The 21,944-nt window shown below is 37.1% G+C and overlaps 2 protein-coding genes across 2 annotated transcripts in view; both read right to left on the bottom strand.

Moving 5' to 3' along the window:
* The window catches only part of LOC113619869 (olfactory receptor 13C3-like), a 344,039-nt gene extending 339,449 nt beyond the window's left edge, over positions 1-4,590 (bottom strand). The window contains 2 exon segments of the mRNA XM_027105337.1: positions 3,206-3,609; positions 3,612-4,590. Coding sequence (XP_026961138.1) covers positions 3,206-3,609; positions 3,612-3,906 — 699 coding nt within the window. The 5' untranslated portion in view covers positions 3,907-4,590.
* A 14,518-nt stretch (positions 4,591-19,108) lies between these two features.
* LOC113619868 (olfactory receptor 13C7-like) lies at positions 19,109-21,690 on the bottom strand. The gene is given in 2 exon segments (XM_027105336.1): positions 19,109-21,433; positions 21,436-21,690. Coding segments are annotated over 2 exon segments (957 nt in total). The 5' UTR covers positions 21,581-21,690; the 3' UTR covers positions 19,109-20,621.
* Between the last annotated feature and the right edge of the window lie 254 nt (positions 21,691-21,944).

The raw sequence follows: 21,944 nt of genomic DNA, 5'->3' as shown, positions 1-21,944 counted from the left end.
GCTAACGTATATTTGGAGATTACTACTATCTATATGATAGCATCCTGGAGAAATAAAACATTTTGGGTTCAAAATATGTACTCAAACTCAATAAGCAGTTAATGGCAATATGTTGGGTATATAAACCAACATTGACTGAAATATTCTAAGAGACAGTTCCTCAAAATTGGCCTAGCAGGTACGACTGAAGTTTCAGAACTCTCCTTTTTGGCCTGAAATTCCTTCCTCCTGCAGGACCATAGCCTATACTGTTATAGGAAGCATTAGCCTTACATGAGTGTACACTGAATCCTCGTGTGTTCTGTAAAATGTCCAACCCTGGGTAAGTGCTGCAGTGTTTAATTTTAAAAACTGGGCTCCCTTGAAATTTAGAAAGTCAGGTAGTATACAGCCTGTATTATCTCATGGCAACAATCCACTGGATCGAGAAATAATGTATTTTACATGGCTCATGCGTCCTTTTAGTGGCTTACAGTCATCACCAGCACTGTCCTATTGCTAAACTGGAGACAGCATCATTTATCTTATAGTTTATGCGCTCCAGGAGGTGCATTCCTGTAGACTACCATGTGAATAGTGGAACTTGGATTTTTGCCACTTAGTGTATGTCTACACATTACACATATATATCTATAAATATATACTAGATATATAGATATTTATAGATAGACAGATAAACTGATGTAATTATGCCTAGGATTTGTTTCAAAATAATCTGGATGAGGGCTTCCCTCGTGGCGCAGGGGTTGAGAGTCCGCCTGCCGAGGCAGGGGACACGGGTTCATGCCCGGTCCGGGAGGATCCTACGTGCCGCGGAGCGGCTAGGCCCGTGAGCCATGGCCGCTGAGCCTGCGCGTCCGGGGCCTGTGCTCCGCAACGGGAGAGGCCATGGCAGTGAGAGGCCCGCGTACAGCAAAAAAATAAAAAAAATAAAAAATAAAAACCCTTTAACCTCAAGGGTTCATAGCATATTAAGTGATAAATCAAAATACAAACATGTTGAATGTATGACTCCTAGTTACTAGAAGAAATATTTTAAATGGTAGCTTTAGGAGATGACCATAGTGATAATTTTTAAATACTTTTTGATATTTTAATTAAAAATTTATTTATTAATAAGAAAATAATACACCTAATAATCTATTGGAGATTTCCTGATTTTTTCAGGGAAAGACATTTATTATCACATCTGTCAATTTTCTGATCATTGATTAACATGATTACGCTTGTTTATATCAAAGCCCTATAGCATCCACTTTTATATACCTATGGAATATTTTAGCAGGTGAAGAGTTCAACTTAATATAAGCCTGCATATTAGATGTTGACACTCTTGGTATTTTTTGCGGGAAAAAATTAAAAATTAAGGTGCTAAGGAGTTGGTTAAAACAATACAAATAATATTTTTATATGCCTAAAACATTGTCATAGAACAAAAGTTAAAGAGAACTAAGTATGCATCAGATACAAATGCAGGGCCTCTACTGAGAGGGTAGAGGAGAAGCACTAGAAGTTCAAAAGCTGTCAGCCACAGGGTCGGGTACATGCCTTTCTGAACCAAAAACAACACCAATGTGATCCAACCCAGAGGAGAGAACAGCATCTGGAGGGTTTTTGCAGTGACAGCACTCATTCTGGTGGGACAGTGGCAGAAGAGCAGAATTTAGTGACCAGATCATCTAGGCAGAAACCTGGGTCAACCTGAAGGAAGTAGACTGGCAAAGAATGAAGCCTCTGAGTAGGAGATATGGGGTCGTGTGACTCTAAAACTGGGTAGGAAAATGAAGTCAAAACCCAGCTATCATAATAAGCTAGGAGACCATGGGGAAGCTGGATGGTGTGGCCCAAAGACACCCTATGCTAGGCACTGGCCTTCTAGACGAGGACTCTACAGAAAAAGAAAAAAAAAATAGATTTACTAAGGAGTTTCAACTCATTAGAGAATGACAAGAACAGATTTAATTTCCCCAGTCATGGATTTTATCACTCCTTCTGAGCCTGTAAGAACATCTCAAGCAGATTTGAAATGCTTTTGCTTATTTTTCGGTTTAGAATACCCACCTTCCTTCCTCCTCTACACTAGCTCCTCTTCTGGTCTGCAGCCTCAAGAGCTCAGCAGGCCTCCACTCATCAAGCCACTCAAGCCAGAAGCCAGACTCTCTTTCTTTGCAAGCACCCGAAACCTTAAGAGCTCTTTTGCAGCACCATCTCACTTGGCTTGGATTAGAACAAAAAACGTTCCCATTCTTCCCCAGGGACTGTAGTGCAACACCTCCCACCAAGCACTGTACACTCCACGTAAGGCAGAACACTCCCTTGATTATTTCTTCCCCTGGCCCGAACTTCTCTTTATGTAGATATGGGGGGAGGGGCAAGGAGGGTGTGACTTATATTAACAGAGTGACCTTTAGGGGGAGATATCTAGCTCTCATAAATATTAGCTTGGGGTAAGAGAGGTACTCAGTAGTAACTTTTAGTCCTCAATTTGGAGCCAGCTTTAATTCTGAAATTTTAGGACACTATGAAGTTGGTGCTATGCTAGGTGCTTTCTCCAACTTATTGAAATTATAATGACACTGGTACCTGGTTTTATCTCTTTCTTTATTACAAGTCTATGATTTACAAAGAATAGACTATCCAATGTCATTTAGGTAGTTTGTGGAATTGAAGATTTTGTACTCTTGCCACTCTATCTCCAAAGTTATGTGTAACTGTTTTCTACTACATTTCTGTACAATACACCAGAAACACTCATTTCAGATACCACCTGGGATGAGACTTTAATGAAATTCATTGTACTTGTGAGATCTGAAAACACTGGAAGCTGAGTTTATAGCAAACTACAGTTCTCAGTAATTCTAGCTGAGTAAGGTTAGTGAATGGAAAAATAAAAATATCTCTGCTTAACCATGGTTTCCTCAAAGCTTCTTACTGATTTAGCTATAAGTCCATCTTTGTGCCTATTACACAAAGATCTGCATTTCTGAAATACTTATTGGATAGGTTTTCGGTTTAGCAAGTATTTTACAGCTGCTTTTAGATCCTTATTCCTCAAGCTATAGATCATAGGATTTAGCATAGGTGTCACTACACCGTAAAACAGGGAAATGAGCTTGTCAGAAGTTTGCAACTTGTTTTCTCCAGGCAGTTCTTGAGACGTGGGTTTGGCATACATAAAGAAGAGGGTATCATAAAATATAATTACCACAGTCAGATATGCTGAACAGGTGGAAAAAGCCTTGCATCTTCCTGTGGCTGAGTTCATTCTCAAGATGGTGTAGAGGCTGAACATGTAGGAGAAAAAAATGATCAGCAATGGAAGAATTAGAAATGCCATATCTGATATTGTCATGGTGATAATACTGAGGGATATATCAGCACAAGCAAGCTTGAGAACAGCTAATATTTCACATGGGAAATGATTGATAACATTATTCTCACAGAAAGGCAATCACATGGCAAGAGATGTTTGCACAACTGAGTCGATTCCACCGGACAGCCATGACACAGAAGCCATCAGTACATACACCACCTTGCTCATGATGACGGGGTATCTCAGAGGGTTACAGACGGCCACGTAGCAGTCAAAAGCCATCATGCCAAGAAGCAACATTCTGTTGACACCATTGCAAATCCTAAGAACATTTGCACTGCACATCCAGAGAAGGAAATGTTCCTTTTTTTGAGATTAAGCTCATCCAGAAAAGAGAGGTTTCCCAGGAAGAAGTACATTGGGGTGTGAAGATGGGAATCAAAGATGCTTGCTATTATCAGAACACCGTTGCCAATTAGAATCACTAGATACATAATTAGAATTAGAACAAAGTCAACTATCTCAATCTTTGGGTATCCAGAAAGACCCAGAAGAAGAAATTCTAGCACAAATGTCTGGTTAATTTTATCCATGTCATCCACTTTCAGTATGTCAAAGGAAGATCTAATATAAAATATATTCACTGCCAAGAAACAAATGTTACATGTTACATATTACCTGAACAATTGATTTTTTAAGAATGAATTATAAGGAGTGTTGGCTTGAAACTCTGACATCCAGCTATCTTCAACAATGTGTAGGACTAGAATACAATAAAACTGGGAAGGATGGAAGCACCTATGCCCATTGCCAATATGTGAAGATCTACCTATGATCAAACAAACATACAGAAGTAACCTTTCTTGCTGTTGAAGCCTTGTTCCTTGGTTGAGGTTTCTAAAACTCCTGACTAATTAGCAACTATAAGCCGGACTTCATCTGCCCCAGAAAGTAAGCAGTGGAGATGGCAAGAGACTACTCAACAAGGACTGGAAATATGACTCTGCAATTCATTATGGTCAAAACTTCACAGCAACTTTGATGTTTTTGGTGCATATTTCTTTCTACGCCTGACACTGCATACTTTATATTAGGTACTTTAATTTTTTAATAGACATTAATAATAATAAATTGAATAGCATAAACTGAAATTTAACATCTGTTTAAATGTAGATAGTTGTTGATCTCATTCCAGCTCCTCTTAGTATCTTGTGTGACTGTTCCTGTGACAAGACCATTGCATAGATCAGATCCACATGAATGCCACACACAGTCTTTGGAGAGTATTACATAGTCTCTTAACTTACTTTCTTTCTGTGGCTTCAGCATATATCTTCATAATTTACTCACTTAAGTCAATCTAAGAAAACAGCAAGAAGGTTTAAGTATTTTATATAAATAGGTATACACATGTGTATATGTACTACTACTTTATGCTTAACAAAATACAATCATTGTTTATATTACTCCCATTTTTTCAAACATTAAAACATGAAAATTTTCCAAGGTTAACCTCATAGTAAACAGTGAAGTAGAGCTCAAAGCTCAGATCAAGTGTAGTTCACAGCATCACTAATTTTTATATACACATGAATCACCTGGGTATCTTGAAAAGCTTTAGATTCTGTTTTGGTTTGGGGGCAGCTCCTGAGAGTCTTCATTTCTCGTAACAGCCCAGGGTTACACTTATGCAACAGGTCTTGAAAGCACTTGAGTAGCAAGTTTTTAGTCTACACTGAGCTGGCAGATTATCCAGATATTTCTGATACAAATGGATTTTCTTTTGCCTTATCATGTGGATTGGCATACCAAACTGGAAAATGACAAGAACATATTCCTTTTGTGTTTTAGAGAAAATTCAATATTCATATACTCTTAAGAAAAAAATACTATTGAAAGAGTTAAATAGTCTTAAGGAAAAAATATTATTGGAAGCATTTTTTAAAGCAGGTTAAATGTGTGCCAGACTACTACAATAGCTTTTGAATATTACTGACAGCCTATCTTGAACCCAGTCATATTCCAAGCACAGTAAGGATAAATAAAAGAATAAAGTGCCTCCCACTACAGAGCTCACAATTCAGTTAGGGATATAGGAAAAGTATATATAAAATATATTATGAATATAATGACATTATGTAGCTTGAGAGAAATTTACAGATTTTCCCATAAGGAAAAAGTTTATGAGAAATAGCTCACGCCAGGGAGAATTCAGGAAGAGTTTCAGAAATGGGCTGGATCTGGAAGCAGGGAAAGAATTAGACAAGTTTGGAAGCAAAGAAGGGGAGTATTCAAAAAGTGAGAAGGTGAGCAAAAGTTAGGAGTAAATGGATTGGCAGCACATCCTTTTTGGACAAGAGTTTCCGTGGTGGAGTGGTGGCAAGCACATCTCAGAAGGAAAGCATGGCAGGTGCACCGAGAGGCTCTGAAGTCAGAGAATTTGGCATATCTCTTTCTTTTTTTTTTAATAGATCTTTATTGGAATATAATTGCTTCACAATACTGTGTTAGTTTCTGTTGTACAACAAAGCGAATCAGCCATATGAATACGCCATGTCCCCATATCCCCTCCCTCTGGAGCCTCCCTCCCATCCTCCATATCCCACTCCTCTAGGTCATCGCAAAGCAACGAGCTGATCTCTCTGTGCTATGTTGGCAGGTCTTTTGGTGGGGAAGGAGTCTATCATTAGAAAGCACAGAACGTGGGTTGAACGCTTGGATCCTGTGATGTTAGTACCCGCCAAATTTGACATCACACTATAGGATTTTATGAGATTTTTAGCAGAAACATAATACAAGGAATTAAGATATTTAGATTAATGGGTTTGTCACATTACTGATTGTATGTGAAAACTGACCTTTCCATAATCACCACCACATTTGACATTGGTCAAAATCACAAGTTTAGCCCTCACGTGGGCTAATAGTGTTAAGAATTTCATTACAGCCAATTTTCCCCCACTCTGCCACTTAGTTTGCCATGTGATAGAAGTTGGGGAAATTACTGTAGAGCAGATATTACTTAGAGTCTGAAGTCCAACTCAAAAGAGGGATTCGCACTACAGGAATAATTTAATTAAGAATACACAAGAGAAATATCACAACTTTGAAGAGAAAGACAATAAGGGAATATAAAATCACAATTTTGGAGATGAAAACTTTAGCCCAAATGAGATTGTAAATTTTCATTTATTCATCTTAAGACCAGAACTTTCTTTAAAGAAAAAAAGAGGGAGAAGAAATCTTCATTTTTGTTGCCAAATCTTACTTTAGGATCTTATGTGCCATATTTTAGGCTTGAAATTAGCTCACTTGGCTGGTGTCACATGACTAATAACAGGAGGAGGAAGTATCCAAAGTCCATTGTCTTTACATTACTACCCTGCCTAACTGGTAGCATTAAAATTTCCATAGAAATCATGTGTCAACAGCAGGGAATGGTTAGTGAGAACTTTAGAGAAGTAAGGGTCACAAAGGCTACATTAATTCAACAGTGCCCAGAGAAAGGAGGCAATGATTCAATACTTACTCTACACTACTTCTTATGACAAATCAAAATTCTCCCCAAGAGGGCTCAGAAATTGGTCAGAGGAGGTACTGGATAAGGAACATAAGCACCTCTGATCAGACCAGTCAGTAATGCAAATGGGAGAAGACAGCAAGATTTACCAGGACACATGAAGATGTTCTACCCAGGCCCTTTGGGTCCAGGACTACAGAGTCTGTTGGCTTCCTCTTCCAGACAACTGCAATGACAATGCATCTGAGGCTACCTGAATTGCTTCTCCCTGCCGTCTGCTCCAAGCCTTTCCCTCCTAGGCAGGAATCCCCTCACTAAGTCAAACCCACCTTGACCCAGGCTTGTCTTGCTACCTTTGGTTTACTTCTGCTCCCAGAGCTTTAAACTGTTTATGTTGTTATACTGTGAGGTAACAAGAGACATGGGGGAAGGAGCTTGCCTGTCTTGCTCATCCCTCTACACCTAAGCCTAATACAGTGGTAGCACATAATAGATGGGTTCTGACTGAATAGATGAAGGCTTATTTTCTAAACTCTGAAGCATTTTCCCTGTGCAGCATTTGTGGATTAATTATCAGTAAAACTTTAATATGTCACATTTGTTCATCTGTAGCAGGCTTTACTTTTTTAAAATATCTTTCAGTTAGTATTAACAAGCTGCCATCTTATACAAATAATTACCAGTTTATGCATTATAAGTACAGAGGATCATCTAACTTTTATTGACACAGGTTTAGCATAGTGGAAAAGTATCTCAGACTAGAATCAAAGTCTTTTGTTTGAGGTTCTATGCTTCTAATTTATAGCCTCAGTCTTCTCATTTGTAAGATAGTGATAAAGATACTTGCCTTACTTTCCTTGCAGGGAGATTTTAAAGAAACAATGTGGGGCTTCCCTGGTGGCACAGTGGTTGGGAGTCTGCCTGCTGATGCAGGGGACGCGGGTTCGTGCCCCAGTACGGGAGGATCCCACATGCCGTGGAGCGGCTGGGCCCGAGAGCCATGGCCGCTGAGCCTGTGCGTCCGGAGCTTGTGCTCCGCAACAGGAGAGGCCACAGCAGTGAGAGGCCCGCGTACCGCAAAAAAAAAAAAAAAAAAAAAGAAACAATGTGATACCATATGGAAATTACTTTAAGGATTAACAGACATTGTACAAATAATAATGAAATAATTATAATGATTCTCAGCTGTATTTTGGTGATAATAAATTGATACCTATATTGCATCAGGTTATTCACATTACAAATACTGAATAATAGCTTTAACTATAGACTGAAAAGGTACAGTTTCATGATATTCAACACTTACCATTACACAGATAAATTATTTCCACCTCCTAAAAGAACCCATTACTTCCTTTTTCGTACTTATGTCAGCATTATGAATTAAGGTCAGGTTCAACAAACAATGCCAGATCCCACAGATGTGGAAGAGTAAATACTTGTTATGCAACAGTTTTAATTGTTCCCCAGTTCCCAAAGCAATTTAAACTTGCAATGAGAGACCTGTGGAATGTAGAAACTTCTGGTACCTTAGGGACAGTGTCCCACAGATACAATTAAGAATGGTGATGGGAACAAATTGTGGCTGAACTGAAGCTCCAAAATGAAATGACATTCTCCTACTCATGTAACATATGAAAACAGGGGCAAATGTTCACCAAAGTAACTATGAAATGTGAGAGCTTTTTTAGTTCAAATTATGATTACCAAAATAAAGTTAATTCAAAGTCAGGAATTACTATTCAAATGATAATTACCAAAATGAAATGCTTGAATTGAAAATAATCTAGATATTACAAATGAAATAAAACAGATATTTGCTGTGAATTAAATGCATTCATTTAACATTTTTGCTTTTTTTATAGTCATCCTTTTATATGAGTTAATTTGGTTCAGGAAGGCATCACCTTTTTTTGGAATGAAGAGAGATACCAATAAGCAATAAAATAAATAAATTCACAGGACAAAAGGGAATTCACATGTTTAAGGCCACAAAAATAAAGAAGAGGAGGAGGAGGAGGGATAGAAGCGAAGGAGAGGAAGAGGGGGAGGGGAAGAAGGCGTGAATTCAGATAGGTAATAATTCATCACCGAATTAAAGTGTTCTAGGAAAGTCTATTGAGTTATATTGTCGATAGTAACACTGAACTTTGGCAAAGTTATTCTTCAGAAATGAAAAAGAAATAAAGACTTTCCCAGTCAAACAAAGCTGAAGTAGTTCACCACCACTAGACTACCTTACAAGAAATGTTGAAAGGTGTTCTTCAAGATGAAATGAAAGGATGATAATTAGTAACATGAAAACATATAAAAACAGACAACACATTGGTAAGGGAAATATATAGTCAGTCATAAAATTCTAATTCCATAATAAGATGGTATGTTAGCCATTTAACTACAGTATAAAGACTAAAGGAAAAGACCATTAAAAATAACTATAGCTACTATAATTTGTTAACGAATACACAATATAAAAATAGGTAAATTGTCATGTTAAAAACATAAAGGGGGGAATTAAAGGGTAGAGTTTTGTATGCGACTGAAGTTAATTTGCTATTAGGATAAAACAGACTGTTATATGTTTTATGTGACCTGCATGGCAACTACAAAATAAAAACCTATCATCATTCACAAAAGATAAAGAGAAGGGAATCAGAGCATATCATAGGGAAAATCAGCATCCATTTAAGTAGGCAGCAAGAGGGAAAAAAGAAGAGTGGAAATACATAACAGCCATAAAGTAATTCATAAGATGGTTATTAGTAAGTCCTTACATATCAAAGATTACTCTAGATAAATGGATTGAAATCTCCAATCAAAAGGCCAGAGTGGCTGGATGAATTAAAAAAAAAACAACAACACCCAACAATATGTTGCCCACAAGAGACTCACTTCAGCTTTAAGGACACATATGAACTGAAACTAAAGGGATGGCAAAATATGTTCCATGCAAATACAAACCAAAAAAGGTTAGGGGCATCTATTCTTATATCAGATAAAATAGACTTTAGGACAGAAACTATCATGGGAGACAAAGAAGGTCATTATATAATGAGAAAGGAGTGGACTCATCAAGAAAATATAACAATTATATATATGCACCCTACATCAAAAACACCTAAATATATTAAGTAAATTCTAACAGATCTGATGGGAGAAATAGAGAGTAACACAAAAATAGTAGGGGGCTTCAATATCCCCTTTCAGCAATGCATGGATCATACACATGGAAAATTAATATGGAAAGGTTGGATTTAAATCATACTTTCAACTAAATGGACCTAACAGACATATAGAGAACATTCTATCCAAGAGCAGCAGACTATGCATTCTTCTCAAGTGCACATGGAACATTCTCCAGGATAGATCACAAAACATCTCGATCACAGGCTACAACACAAGTATTGGCATATTTAAAGATACCAAGGTACCAAGTATCTTTTATTCATACCCCAATGGTATGAAATTAGAAATCAACAAGGGGAAACCTGGGTAATGTACAAACATGTGGAAACAAAACAACACACTCATGAGTAAGCAAAGTATCAAAGAAAAAAATCAAAAGGGAAGTAAAAATATATTGAAATAAATGAAAATAGAAACACAATGTACCAAAACCTATAAAGTACTGCAGAAGCAGTTCTTAAAGAGAAGTATATAGTGATAAATGCATATATTAAGGGAAAAAAGAGTTCTGAAATAACCTAACTTTAACTACAAGGAACTAGAAAAAGAACAAATTAAGCCCAAAGTTAGCAGTAGGAAGGAACACATAGAACAGAGTGTAAATAAATGAAATAAAGACCAGAAAAACAAGAGAAAAGATTGACAAACTAAGAGGTGGATTTTTGAAAAGATAAAATTTATAAAACCTTTAGCTAGGCTAACCAAGAAAAAAAGAGAGAAGACTCAAATACATAAAATCAGAAATAAGAGACATTACAAATGATAGCAAAGAAATACATAGAAGTAATTGATGAATTCCTAGAAATAAATATCTTACCAAGACTGAATCATGAAGGATGGGAAATCTGAACAGACCAATAATGAGTAAGAAAATTAAATCAAAATTATAAACCTCACACAAAGACAGACCCAGGACCAGATGGTTTTACTGGTAAATTCTACCAAACATTTAAAGAATTAATATCAATCCTTCTCAAATTCATCCAAAAAATTAAAGGGGAAGGAGAATTCCCAAACTTATTTTAGAAGGCCAACATTTACCCTCACACCAAAGCCAGATAAGGACACTATAAGAAAAAAAAAAAAAACTACCAACCAATATCCCTGGGGAATATAGTGCAAAATTCTCAACCAAATATTAGCAAACCAAGTTCAACAGCACATTAGGATCATATGCCATGATCAAGTGGGATTTATCATTGGGATGCAAAGATGGTTCAACATATACAAATCAATAAATGTAATACACCACATTAACAGAATAAAAGATCAAAATCACATGATAATCTCAATAGAAGCAGAAAAGAGAATTTGACAAGATACAACATCTTCTCATGATAAAAAGTTCATCAATAAATTGGGTATAGAGGAACATATCTCAACTTAATAAAGGCCATATATGACAGAACCATAACTGACATCATATTCAATGGTTAAAGGTGGAAAGTGTTTCAACTAGGATCAGGAACAAGTCAAGGGTACCCACTCTTGCCACTCTTATTCAACACAGTACTGGAAGTCCTATCTAGATCAATCAGGCAAGTAAAGAAATAGATCCAAATTGAAAAGGAAGAAGTAAAATTATCTCTATTTGCAGATGATATCATCCTATATACAAAAATATCTTAAAGACTCAACCAAAAAACTGAACTAAGCAATGAATTCAGTAAGATTGTATGATATAAAATCAACATTCAGAAATCAGTTGCATTTCTATACACTAACAATAAAATATCTGAAAAAGAACTAAGTGAAACAATCCCATTTACAGTATCATCAAAAACAATAAAATATTGATACTTAGGAATTAATTTAACCAAGAAAGTGAAACTACAAGACCTTGATGAAATCAAAGAAACTGAAGAAGATACAACTGGAAATATACTCCAAGTTCATGTATCAGAAGAATTAACATTGTTAAAATATCCATACTACCCAAGTCATTTATAGATTCAATGCAATCCCTATAAAAATTCTAATTGCATTTTTCACAGAAGTAGAAAAAAATCATGAAATTTGTTTGAAACTGCAAAAGACCAAACACAGACGAATCCTGAGAAAGAAGAACAAAGCTGAAGGCATCACACTTCCCAATTTCAAACTATACTATAAAACCATAGTAATCAAAAGAGTATGGTACTGGCATAAAAATAGACACATAGACCAATAGTATAGAATAGAGAGCCCAGAAATAAACCCCCACATATACAGTCAAAAAATATTTGACAAGGGATGGGCCTCCCTGGTGGCGCAGTGGTTGAGAGTCCGCCTGCCGATGCAGGGGACACGGGTTCGTGCCCCGGTCCGGGAAGATCCTGCATGCCGTGGAGCAGCTAAGCCCGTGAGCCATGGCCGCTGAGCCTGCGCGTCTGGAGCCTGTGCTCCGCAATGGGCGAGGCCACAACAGTGAGAGGCCCACATAACACACACACACACACACACACACACACACACACACACACAAAAATTGACAAGGGAGCCAAGAATACTCAATAAGGAAAGTATACTCTATTCAATAAATTGTGCTGGGAAAACTGGATAACCATATGCAGTAAAATGAAATTGTACCCCAATCTTACACCACTCACAAACTTAACTTGAAATAGATTAAAGACTTAAACATAATACCTGAAATTATAAAACTCCTAGAAGAAAACATAGGAAAAAATTTCTGTGACATTGGTCCTGGCAATGATATTTTGCATATGACACCAAAAGCAACAACAACAAAAATGAACAAGTAGGACTACATCAAACAAAAATGCTTCCCCACAGCAAAAGAAATAACAACAAAATAAAATACAATCTACGTAATGGGAGAAAATACATGCAAACAATATCAGATAAGTGGTTATTATCCAAAATATATAACGAAGTCATACAACTCAATAACAAAAAGTAAACAGTCCAATTAAAAAATGGGCAGAAAGGGCTTCCCTGGTGGCGCAGTGGTTGAGAGTCCGCCTGCCGATTCGGGGGACACGGGTTCGTGCCCCGGTCCGGGAGGATCCCACGTGCCGCGGAGCGGCTGGGCCCGTGAGCCATGGCCGCTGGGCCTGCGCGTCCGGAGCCTGTGCTCCGCAACGGGAGAGGCCACAACGGTGAGAGGCCCGCGTACCGCAAAAAAAAAAAAAAAAAAATGGGCAGAAGAACTGAATTGATATTTTCCAAAGAAGACATACAACTGGACAACAGGTATATGAAAAGATGCTCAGCATCATTAATCATCAGGGAAATGCAAATCAAAACCAAGATCAGATAGCACCTCACACCGGTCAGAATGGCTGCCATCAAAAAGACAGAGAGAAAAGTGTTAGATGTGGAGAAAAAGAAAGGCCTGTGCGCTGCTGGTGGAAATATAAATTGCTTCAGCCGCCAGGAAAACAGTATGAAGATCCCTCAAAAATTTAAAAATAAAACTACCATATGATCCAGCAATCCCACTCCTTGGTACACCTCCAAAGAAAATGTAAGCAAGATATTTAAAAGATATCTGTACTTGTATGTTTATTACAGCATTATTCACAATAGCCAAGATATCGTAACACTAACTGTCTGTCAAGGGGTAAATGGATAAAGAAGATGTGGTACATATAGAAAATGGAATAATATCCAGCCACGAGAAAGAAGGAAGTCCTGCCATTTGGGACAACATGGATAGACCTTGAGAGCATTATGGTAAGTGAGATATCAGGCAGAGAAAAACAAATACTGTCTGATATCATTTACATGTGGAATCTAAAAATTCTGAACTCACAGAAACAGAAAGTAGAAAGGTGGTGACCAGAGGCTATGGAATGAGGGAACTGGGAAGATGTTGGTCAAAGCATATAAATTTACAGTTAGAAGATGAATACATTTTGGGAATCTAATACACAGCATTGTGATTATAGTTAACAATATTTTCTTATATACTTGAAAGTTTCTAAAAGACTACATCTTAAATGTCTTACCACCAAAAAAGATAATTATGTGATGTGATGAAGGTGTTAGATAATGCTAAGTGGTATTGCTATTACAATATATAAGTGTATCAAATCAACATACTCAAGCTTACACAATGTTACATGTCAATTATATGTCAATAAAAATGCAGAAGAGCACATAAAATATATAGATTTTGAGTTTTTCAGGTTGAACAGAGAGAAAGATGTTTGGGAAAGAGGACTCAAGTCCTGCCTCCTTTCAACATCCTTTATTCCTGTGGTGGTCTTTTAGTAGAAATTACTACTGCAAGCAATAACTATAAATAGTAAAGCAATGTATAACTTCATAATATACAAACTATAGACAGCATTTGAGGAACTAAATGAAAAACTGTCCATCTGCTTACAGGTATACACTCTGAGTGTCCACCATTCTCAAGGCACAACTTCAGATAGTTCTGTGACACAAAAAAGTAAAATAGAATGTTTTCTGCCCTAAGTATTTTTCAGTCCCTTTAGGGAAAATTGTTGCATAGATATATATGTAATATATATATATATATATATATATATATATATATATAAAATATATGTATACACACACATACACACACCTCACAGTCAATGATAATATCTTTTTGTTCCTCACTCAACCGTTAAAATGAAGATAATAATAGCATATATCTCATAAGATTGTAATAAGGATCAGATAAGTGAAATACATGAAAAGTGCATAGAAAAATGCTCCTTGCCCCCAACTCAATTAGTATTATTTATTATTCTCTGGTATTAAATGTCAGATGCCTGTGCAGCATAAATTATAGCATTTAGAGTGAACTAAATTTAGAAAAAATACGTAGGTTAAGAAGAAATTACCAATTTGAAAAAGTAGGCTTATCTGAAAAAGCTTTAACAGAATGTTATTGAGAAAGGAGGATTCATTTCGGGAGCAAAGGTTGAGTTTGAATGCAAATCTTTGTTATTAAAGTCAAAGAGGAATTGTTTTTCATAAAAGGTTACATTCTGTTCCATATGCTTCAACTCTGACTTGGACCTAGAGGGAAAGTAAAGTTCAGTTTTAATTTTTTATTGACATTTGTCATTTTCAATTGTTTACATCATTCTAACCTAACTTTCCTGCATCCATTACAGGGTGGGGATGCAAAATTCTAACAGCTCATTTCAGGCTCTTATCAGTGCAAGATGGGTCAGTGCTGCAAATAGATTGCAGGGGCAAGAGTCACAAAAGCTGAATTTGAGATCTTTTTTACCTTCTCATATACTGGCTGGACAAACTTCAGCAAAATATTTCAACTTTCAAAGTCTGAGGCTCTAAATTTGTGTAATAGGAATAACTGTACTAACTCATGGTAGTATTCTGAGAAACACATTAGATATTTGAAAGCACTATGCAAATGAAGGCAATTTACACAATTAATTGTGGAAAGTTTTCAGATAATTTCCCCCAAAAAACAGCAATACTTATTAAAGACTTTTTTCTGTTTGGGTCTTAAATCTTCAAATGTTGTGAGAAGATAGACAGTGATATATGTTTCATGTTTGAGTCGTATTACAAAAGGAACATACCAATTATATAATTGGGTCTAACTACATTCCCCCTGGGGTGTTGGGAAGTTTATCATCCTCCATGCTTACATTCCTAATTTTACTTTGTTGCAAATACTGGATCCCTCCCTGGCTTGCCCCAAAATGCATTTAAACTGCCTTGCTATGCTAATGGTTGGTCTTTTGGAGGACATTTCTGGAGCTCAAAATGTAAAGGAGCAGTTAGATAACCCCAAAGGTCCCAAGAATCTCTGGATTATCTTACATATTTCTTTTCTGAGATTGAACTAGAAACTCTGGACCTGAGAGTCAGAATATTTTAAATAGATTCATCTATCAGTTTTACCTGAGGAATAAACTAATGATAAGTCAAAACTTGAAGAAAATAATTACAGCACCTTACTTTTTATCCAATGCTCACTAATATCCCCTCTCTTTATCCTGAAAATTATTACATAAAATGGAAAGCATTTCTTGAGGCTGTAAAGCAAAAGAATACTGATTTCAAATCAAGGAAAGGAAACCATTCCTCAGGCTCAGAGTTACATAAATGTCATAATGTTCCATATTCTTCTGTTGTAAATGTGGTTTTTCAAATTAAGGGTAAGATATCAATTTTAAATGCTTTAACTGGATATATTTATTTTTTCACTTGTCAAGTTTTCATTATTTAGTGTCATAAAGCTTCATGTTATATTTTAGACCCTTACTGGGTCATTTTCACAATAAAGATCTTAGGTAGGAATTGGCTTCATTTAAAGAAGAGAAAAAAAGAAGTTCCAAATCTTTCAGTTTCAAATCTAGGTACTCTAAAATAAAATTCAGTGCTCTTTGCTACATCTGCCTCTTCAGAAACATTTATTCTGCCTCTCCTCCCCTCCCCAGAGCAGATAGAATGAGAGCATTAGATTCCTTTAATTGGTGATCTTAGAGAAATTATTGCAAAACAGATGTGTTATCTGTTATTTTCTTTAGCATCTAAACAATTTGAATGCTATTATTGGACCTATAATCTGCTGCAAAAATTAATTCTGTCCCAAACGTGCGGAACTGCAATGCAATCATTTGACCATCATCAGCAGTTGCTATGACCACTGTAATAAAAAAATATTTTTTTAAAACGTTTTTAAACGTAGCTGAGATACCATATCACCTAAATGATTATACTCAAAATAATTGTTGAATTCAAATTAAGACAAAAATATGATTCCTATATCTAACCCTCTAAATACGAATAAACACAAACCACCTCTTCCATGAACCCTTTCGGGAAGCTCCTTGGGCCAGGATCACTGTAATCAGTACCTCTTTATCCTAGTGCCCCTGAGTTCCAGAGTAAGCTTTGACTCCAGAGAATAAATTATGTAGAAGCAAAAATCTACCACAGGCCCTTTATCTCTTGTTTTGATTATTTGTGACCTGGATTAATCTACTTTGTATGACAGAAATGTTCCAGGAAAAAAAGAGCATCTATTCTATCTATTCCTACATTGTGCCAAGTGATATAATTTGTAGGAGAAATTCGGCTTAGTGGAACAAATTTGTGGTTGTCCCGTTCTCCATACATCTGTCATTCTGTTTGGATTCCAAGTTTACTTAATTTAGCCTCTCTCCAATTGCTATTAAAACCAGTATGATTAACACAGCACAACTTTTCCTGTCTGAGATAACACAGTGTTTTGGAAAGACTGTGAGCTTTAGAGCCAGTCAACACTTGTGACTTCATTTGCTCACCACCATCCTTAATTATATTGCCTGGCACACACTAAGCCATTGCCATATATATGTTGAATGAATTAATGAACAAGCATTTGGATATTGCATTTCACTTGCAAAGCGCTTTCATCATGTGATATCATTGTATTCACTCATGGAATCTATGAAGAAGCTATTGGTAACTTTACAGATGAGTAAACCTAGACTCTGAAAAGTAGTGCAGCCCTCACTTCCCTAGCATGAGAAAGATCTAGAATTTGAAATTAGGTTTCCTAAGAATGTAATTTTGGGCCTCATACTCTTTTTTTTTTTTTTTTTTGCAGTACGCGGGCCTCTCACTGTTGTGGCCTCTTCCGTTGCGGAGCACAGGCTCCGGACCTGCAGGCTCAGTGGCCATGGCTCACGGGCCCAGCCGCTCCGCAGCACGTGGGATCCTCCCGGACCGGGGCACGAACCCGTGTCCCCTGCATCGGCAGGCGGACTCTCAAACACTGGGCCACCAGGGAAGCCCCCCTCATACTCTTTTAATTCCAACTAATTATGACCCCAGTAAGAGTCAAATGTGTTTTAAGTTCCTAATCTAAGCCATAAACTTAGTATATGTGATAACAGTTAAATTCAGAACAGGCTGCTCCACTATACAGGGGAGCCCACAGTTGCTGAGAAAAGCTTAAAAATGTGAGCATAATGTCACAGAGCTCTTAAGAGACGTAGCCAGATGTTTTTAAGCTCATGTACATTTGACTACTATTGCTTATAATGTTCAACATATCCTAGGGCATATGGAGGAAAACTGACCACCAAATGAACATGTTCTTTTTCACCCAGTGAGCAATACCTCCATAAACTCACTACTTCTAGAAGAGAAGTTTTCTAGGGGTAAGGGGTAAAAGCTATTAAAAAACAACAACAAAAAAAAAGCAGGAATAGTAGAAGGGTTAGGTTCCTATGGCCCCCAGGGCATCAATCTTTCAACTTATAAATGGAGATGTTTTTCTTTTTCTTTGGATATCTATTGAAGTTCCTTTCGTTCTTGGAAGTGAAAAAAAAAAAAAACCTGAAAAACCCAGGCAGAATGAAGCAGTTATTATTACTTTGGTTACTTTAATAACTAAAGCAATCAGTTAAGACTTAGCTGCAAAGGACCCAACAAAGCTTTAGTCTCACTTCAGACTGATGCTGGATTCACTTTAATTTTCACAGACTGTTACAGGACTGAGCTGAGAACCCACAGGAAATGGGAGGACCGTGTTTCTGCCAAGGGAATTAAAACTTTTTGATACCAAATTTGACCTAAAATGAACTACTGTTTGTCTAGTTCCATACAAAGATGAATTTTGATTCAGGTTCTCTACAAGCTAGAGGAGGAGCCAATGATTGTCCTGAAAAACAATGTTTACAGACCCACCAAGCACAGGTCACAGTTCCATATTGGTGAGAAAAGCACATGACCCTGAAGAATGCCTCTATATTAACCTTTTTTCTGAGTTTTAATCTTCTATACTCCCTTGGTCAAAATTCAAAAGGTTCCAAATTGCCTGGAGAATAAATTATAATTCCTGAATACTCCATTTAATATACCTCACAAACTGGCAAATCTTTGTTCCTCTTTTTCTTTCTTTTTCTGTCTATTGCACCCATGCACATTGTTTTCTTGTCTAGAAGCCCCACTGATGCATTCTGGTTTCAGCCCATTACCTAAGACTATTCCTCCTCAGCTGATCAAGGTCAAACTCAATTGATGCAATGAAATATTGCCTTAGCCCTCTCTCACAGGATCTCCCCTTCTTTGAAGTCTGATTGTACTTACTCTTAGAGTTCGAATAAAACATGTGCAGTAAGATGTTAAAACTTAGAGTTCGAATAAAACATGTGCAGTGATTCAGAGGCTTCCCCCAAGAGAAGCTGTCAGGCTTCCTGCCAACAGACCTCACCAGACAGCAATACTGTGTGTTTTGTTGTTGTTGTTGCTGCTGTTTTTTTAACTAAGGTCCACATTCTGTTCCTTAGCCCTACAAGACTCAAAGTTGATTGGTTAAAACAAGAAGCTAGATCTCGTTCACAGGGGTTGATTCACACTAGCTCACAGATACTACTATGAAGCAGAGTGCCATCCTTTACAATGCGAAACCTAGGCCAAAGTGGAAGAGCCACTTCATTCCTTTGCTCAGTCCATTCTTTCCTTCTATACAGGTGACCTGGATGTCTGCTTCTCATCAGAAGGGGGAAACTAGGTCAAATCAAGGGGATTACTTATATGAATAGCATATTTACTAGAATCAGGCTAAAAGGAACGCCAGATTCATCACTCTCTACATTAAGTATAACCTCTCCAAGGTTATACTTGACTTAAAATCTGTTGGATGAGCATTGAATGAAAGGAAGTTCCCAGGGTCCCTTTCATTCTCCGTGCTAAGCAACCACTTAATGACTGATTTTTTTTTCTTTAACTAGATTGAAAACTCTATTTTTTAAAAAATGCCTTGTCTAACTAAGCTCTAACCTATTTTTTTTCTTTTAAGTGCCTTCATGTTTTTCTTCCCATCCATTATGTGTTGTTTTTATGGTGTGAGAACTCCATTTTCCTTTCATGTAACTGTAAAAATACTTAATCTGTGACACTCTAAACCCATTATCACAATGTTCTCAGAGAAGTGGACAACCACATTCTCTAGAAACTGAGTAATTTTTATGTCACTTAACAGTAATCATCATTTTCATTCAAAGATGTCACTGCTCATCTGTTGAAACACAAGATAGACCAAATTTCCCCATCAGATGGGGCATCTGCACTAAGCCTCACATTGCCTCAGATACCTCTGCACAGAAGTATGCTTGCCAGATTGCAGCCAAAAGGATATCAGCCCTAGGAAAATAGCAACATTTTTTTCTACTCTTGCCTATAATGTATACATAGCCAAAAGTGGTCATCCCTCTCTAAGGTCAAACACTACCCTGTTATGAATTATTTAATGGTGAGTTTCTATAGCACTCTGACACTTAACAAGGCACTTTCTACTTTACCTTCCTAAGAAAGATATGAGACTAGAAAACTGATGCAAATAGAGAATAAGAAGTTAAACTAGTTACAAGGTACTTCTGTTCACATAAGATTACAGAACTCGTCATTCCAGAGTTAAACTATAATAAATTCTGTGAATGTGGGTGGTTTGGATGAGAATCCTTTTACCCATAGATTTCTTTCCCTTTTTTTCTTTAAGCCAGTCATGAAGAATATAGGCCCCAGATTTCTCTCACATTTAGATGCTAGGAACAGAAAAATAAGTATTTCAAGAATTAACGATACTACCAACCCTTACATTTACTTTGGAACTCCAGGTGAGAACTAGTCCTGCATTCAGAGTAAATGAATTTTTTACCAAAAAAACAACATTCACATTTCCTCTGAGGAGCATTTCCGACAGAATACATTCTTCAGAGCTGCCTTCACATCTTTGTTCCTCAAACTATAGATGAGGGGGTTGAGCATAGGAGTCACAACACCATAGAAGAGAGAGATGATTTTGTCTGTGACTTGTACTTTGTCTGCACCAGAGAAGTCTTTAGCTTTGAGTTTTGCATACGTGAAGAGGATGGTTCCATAGAATATAATCACCACTGTGAGGTGGGCAGAGCAGGTGGAAAAGGCTTTATGCCTTCCCTCTGCAGAAGGAATCCTCAGGATGGTGGGGAGAATGAAAACATAGGAAACAAAAATGAAAAGTACTGGAACCAGAAGAAAAATCATATTAGCAACAACCATGCTAATAACATTTATGGAGATATCAGCACAGGCCAATTTTAAGACAGCCAAGATTTCACAAGTAAAATGATTAATGACATTATCCCCACAGAAGGGAAGCCGCATGCCAAGAGACATCTGCAACACAGAATTGACACCCTCTGCAATCCAGGACCCAGCAGCCACAGGCACATACAAATTCTTGCTCATAATGACAGGGTATCTCAGAGGGTTACACATGGCCACATAGCAGTCAAATGCCATCATGCTTAGAAGGACACACTCTGTGGTTCCCATAGCAAAGGAGAGAAACATTTGCACTCCACACCCAGAGAAGGAAATGGTTTTCTTTGAAGCTAAGAACCTGCTGAGAAATAAGGGAATAGAAGAACTGGTGTAGCAAATATCCAAGAATGATAAGTTACTGAGGAAAAAGTACATGGGGGTGCGCAGGTAAGAGTCACAGACACAATGATGATGACTCCATTTCCCAGCAGGATCACCAGGTACATAAATAGCACCAGCAAGAAATAAATGGCCTCAAGCTCTGGGTAGCCAGAAAGCCCCAGTAGGACAAATTCTGTAACAGAAGACTGATTGGTCTTTCCCATGTTAATATTTTCTTTCACCAAAAGGAATTCTGCAGCAGCCAGAATACACGTGCATGTTACCGCAGTGTTTGTAAGAGTTATTTGCACCCTTAAGTGGCTTCCCTTATGGGTAATGTGGACCTATAATTAGATACACAGATATAGCATAAGAACATATTACAATCCTCTAAGCTAAGATCAGTTAGACTTTTAGAACACATGAAGGAGGCTTTAACTCCAAAAAAATATGCCCTTGTTAGAAAACAGATTCAGAACACATACAACTGGGTTAGAATTGTGTATCTCACTTACATTATGAATTTGAAATTATTGTGAATGCAATGTCACCACAACATTTTGACCAAACAATCCAAAACACAACCAA

This window comes from Aethalodelphis obliquidens, unplaced genomic scaffold, assembly GCF_003676395.1.
Source record: "Aethalodelphis obliquidens isolate GAN/ISIS:26980383/991018 unplaced genomic scaffold, ASM367639v1 scaffold7, whole genome shotgun sequence".
Lineage (NCBI taxonomy): Eukaryota > Metazoa > Chordata > Mammalia > Artiodactyla > Delphinidae > Aethalodelphis > Aethalodelphis obliquidens.
This window is presented reverse-complemented; position numbering and strand designations above follow the sequence as displayed.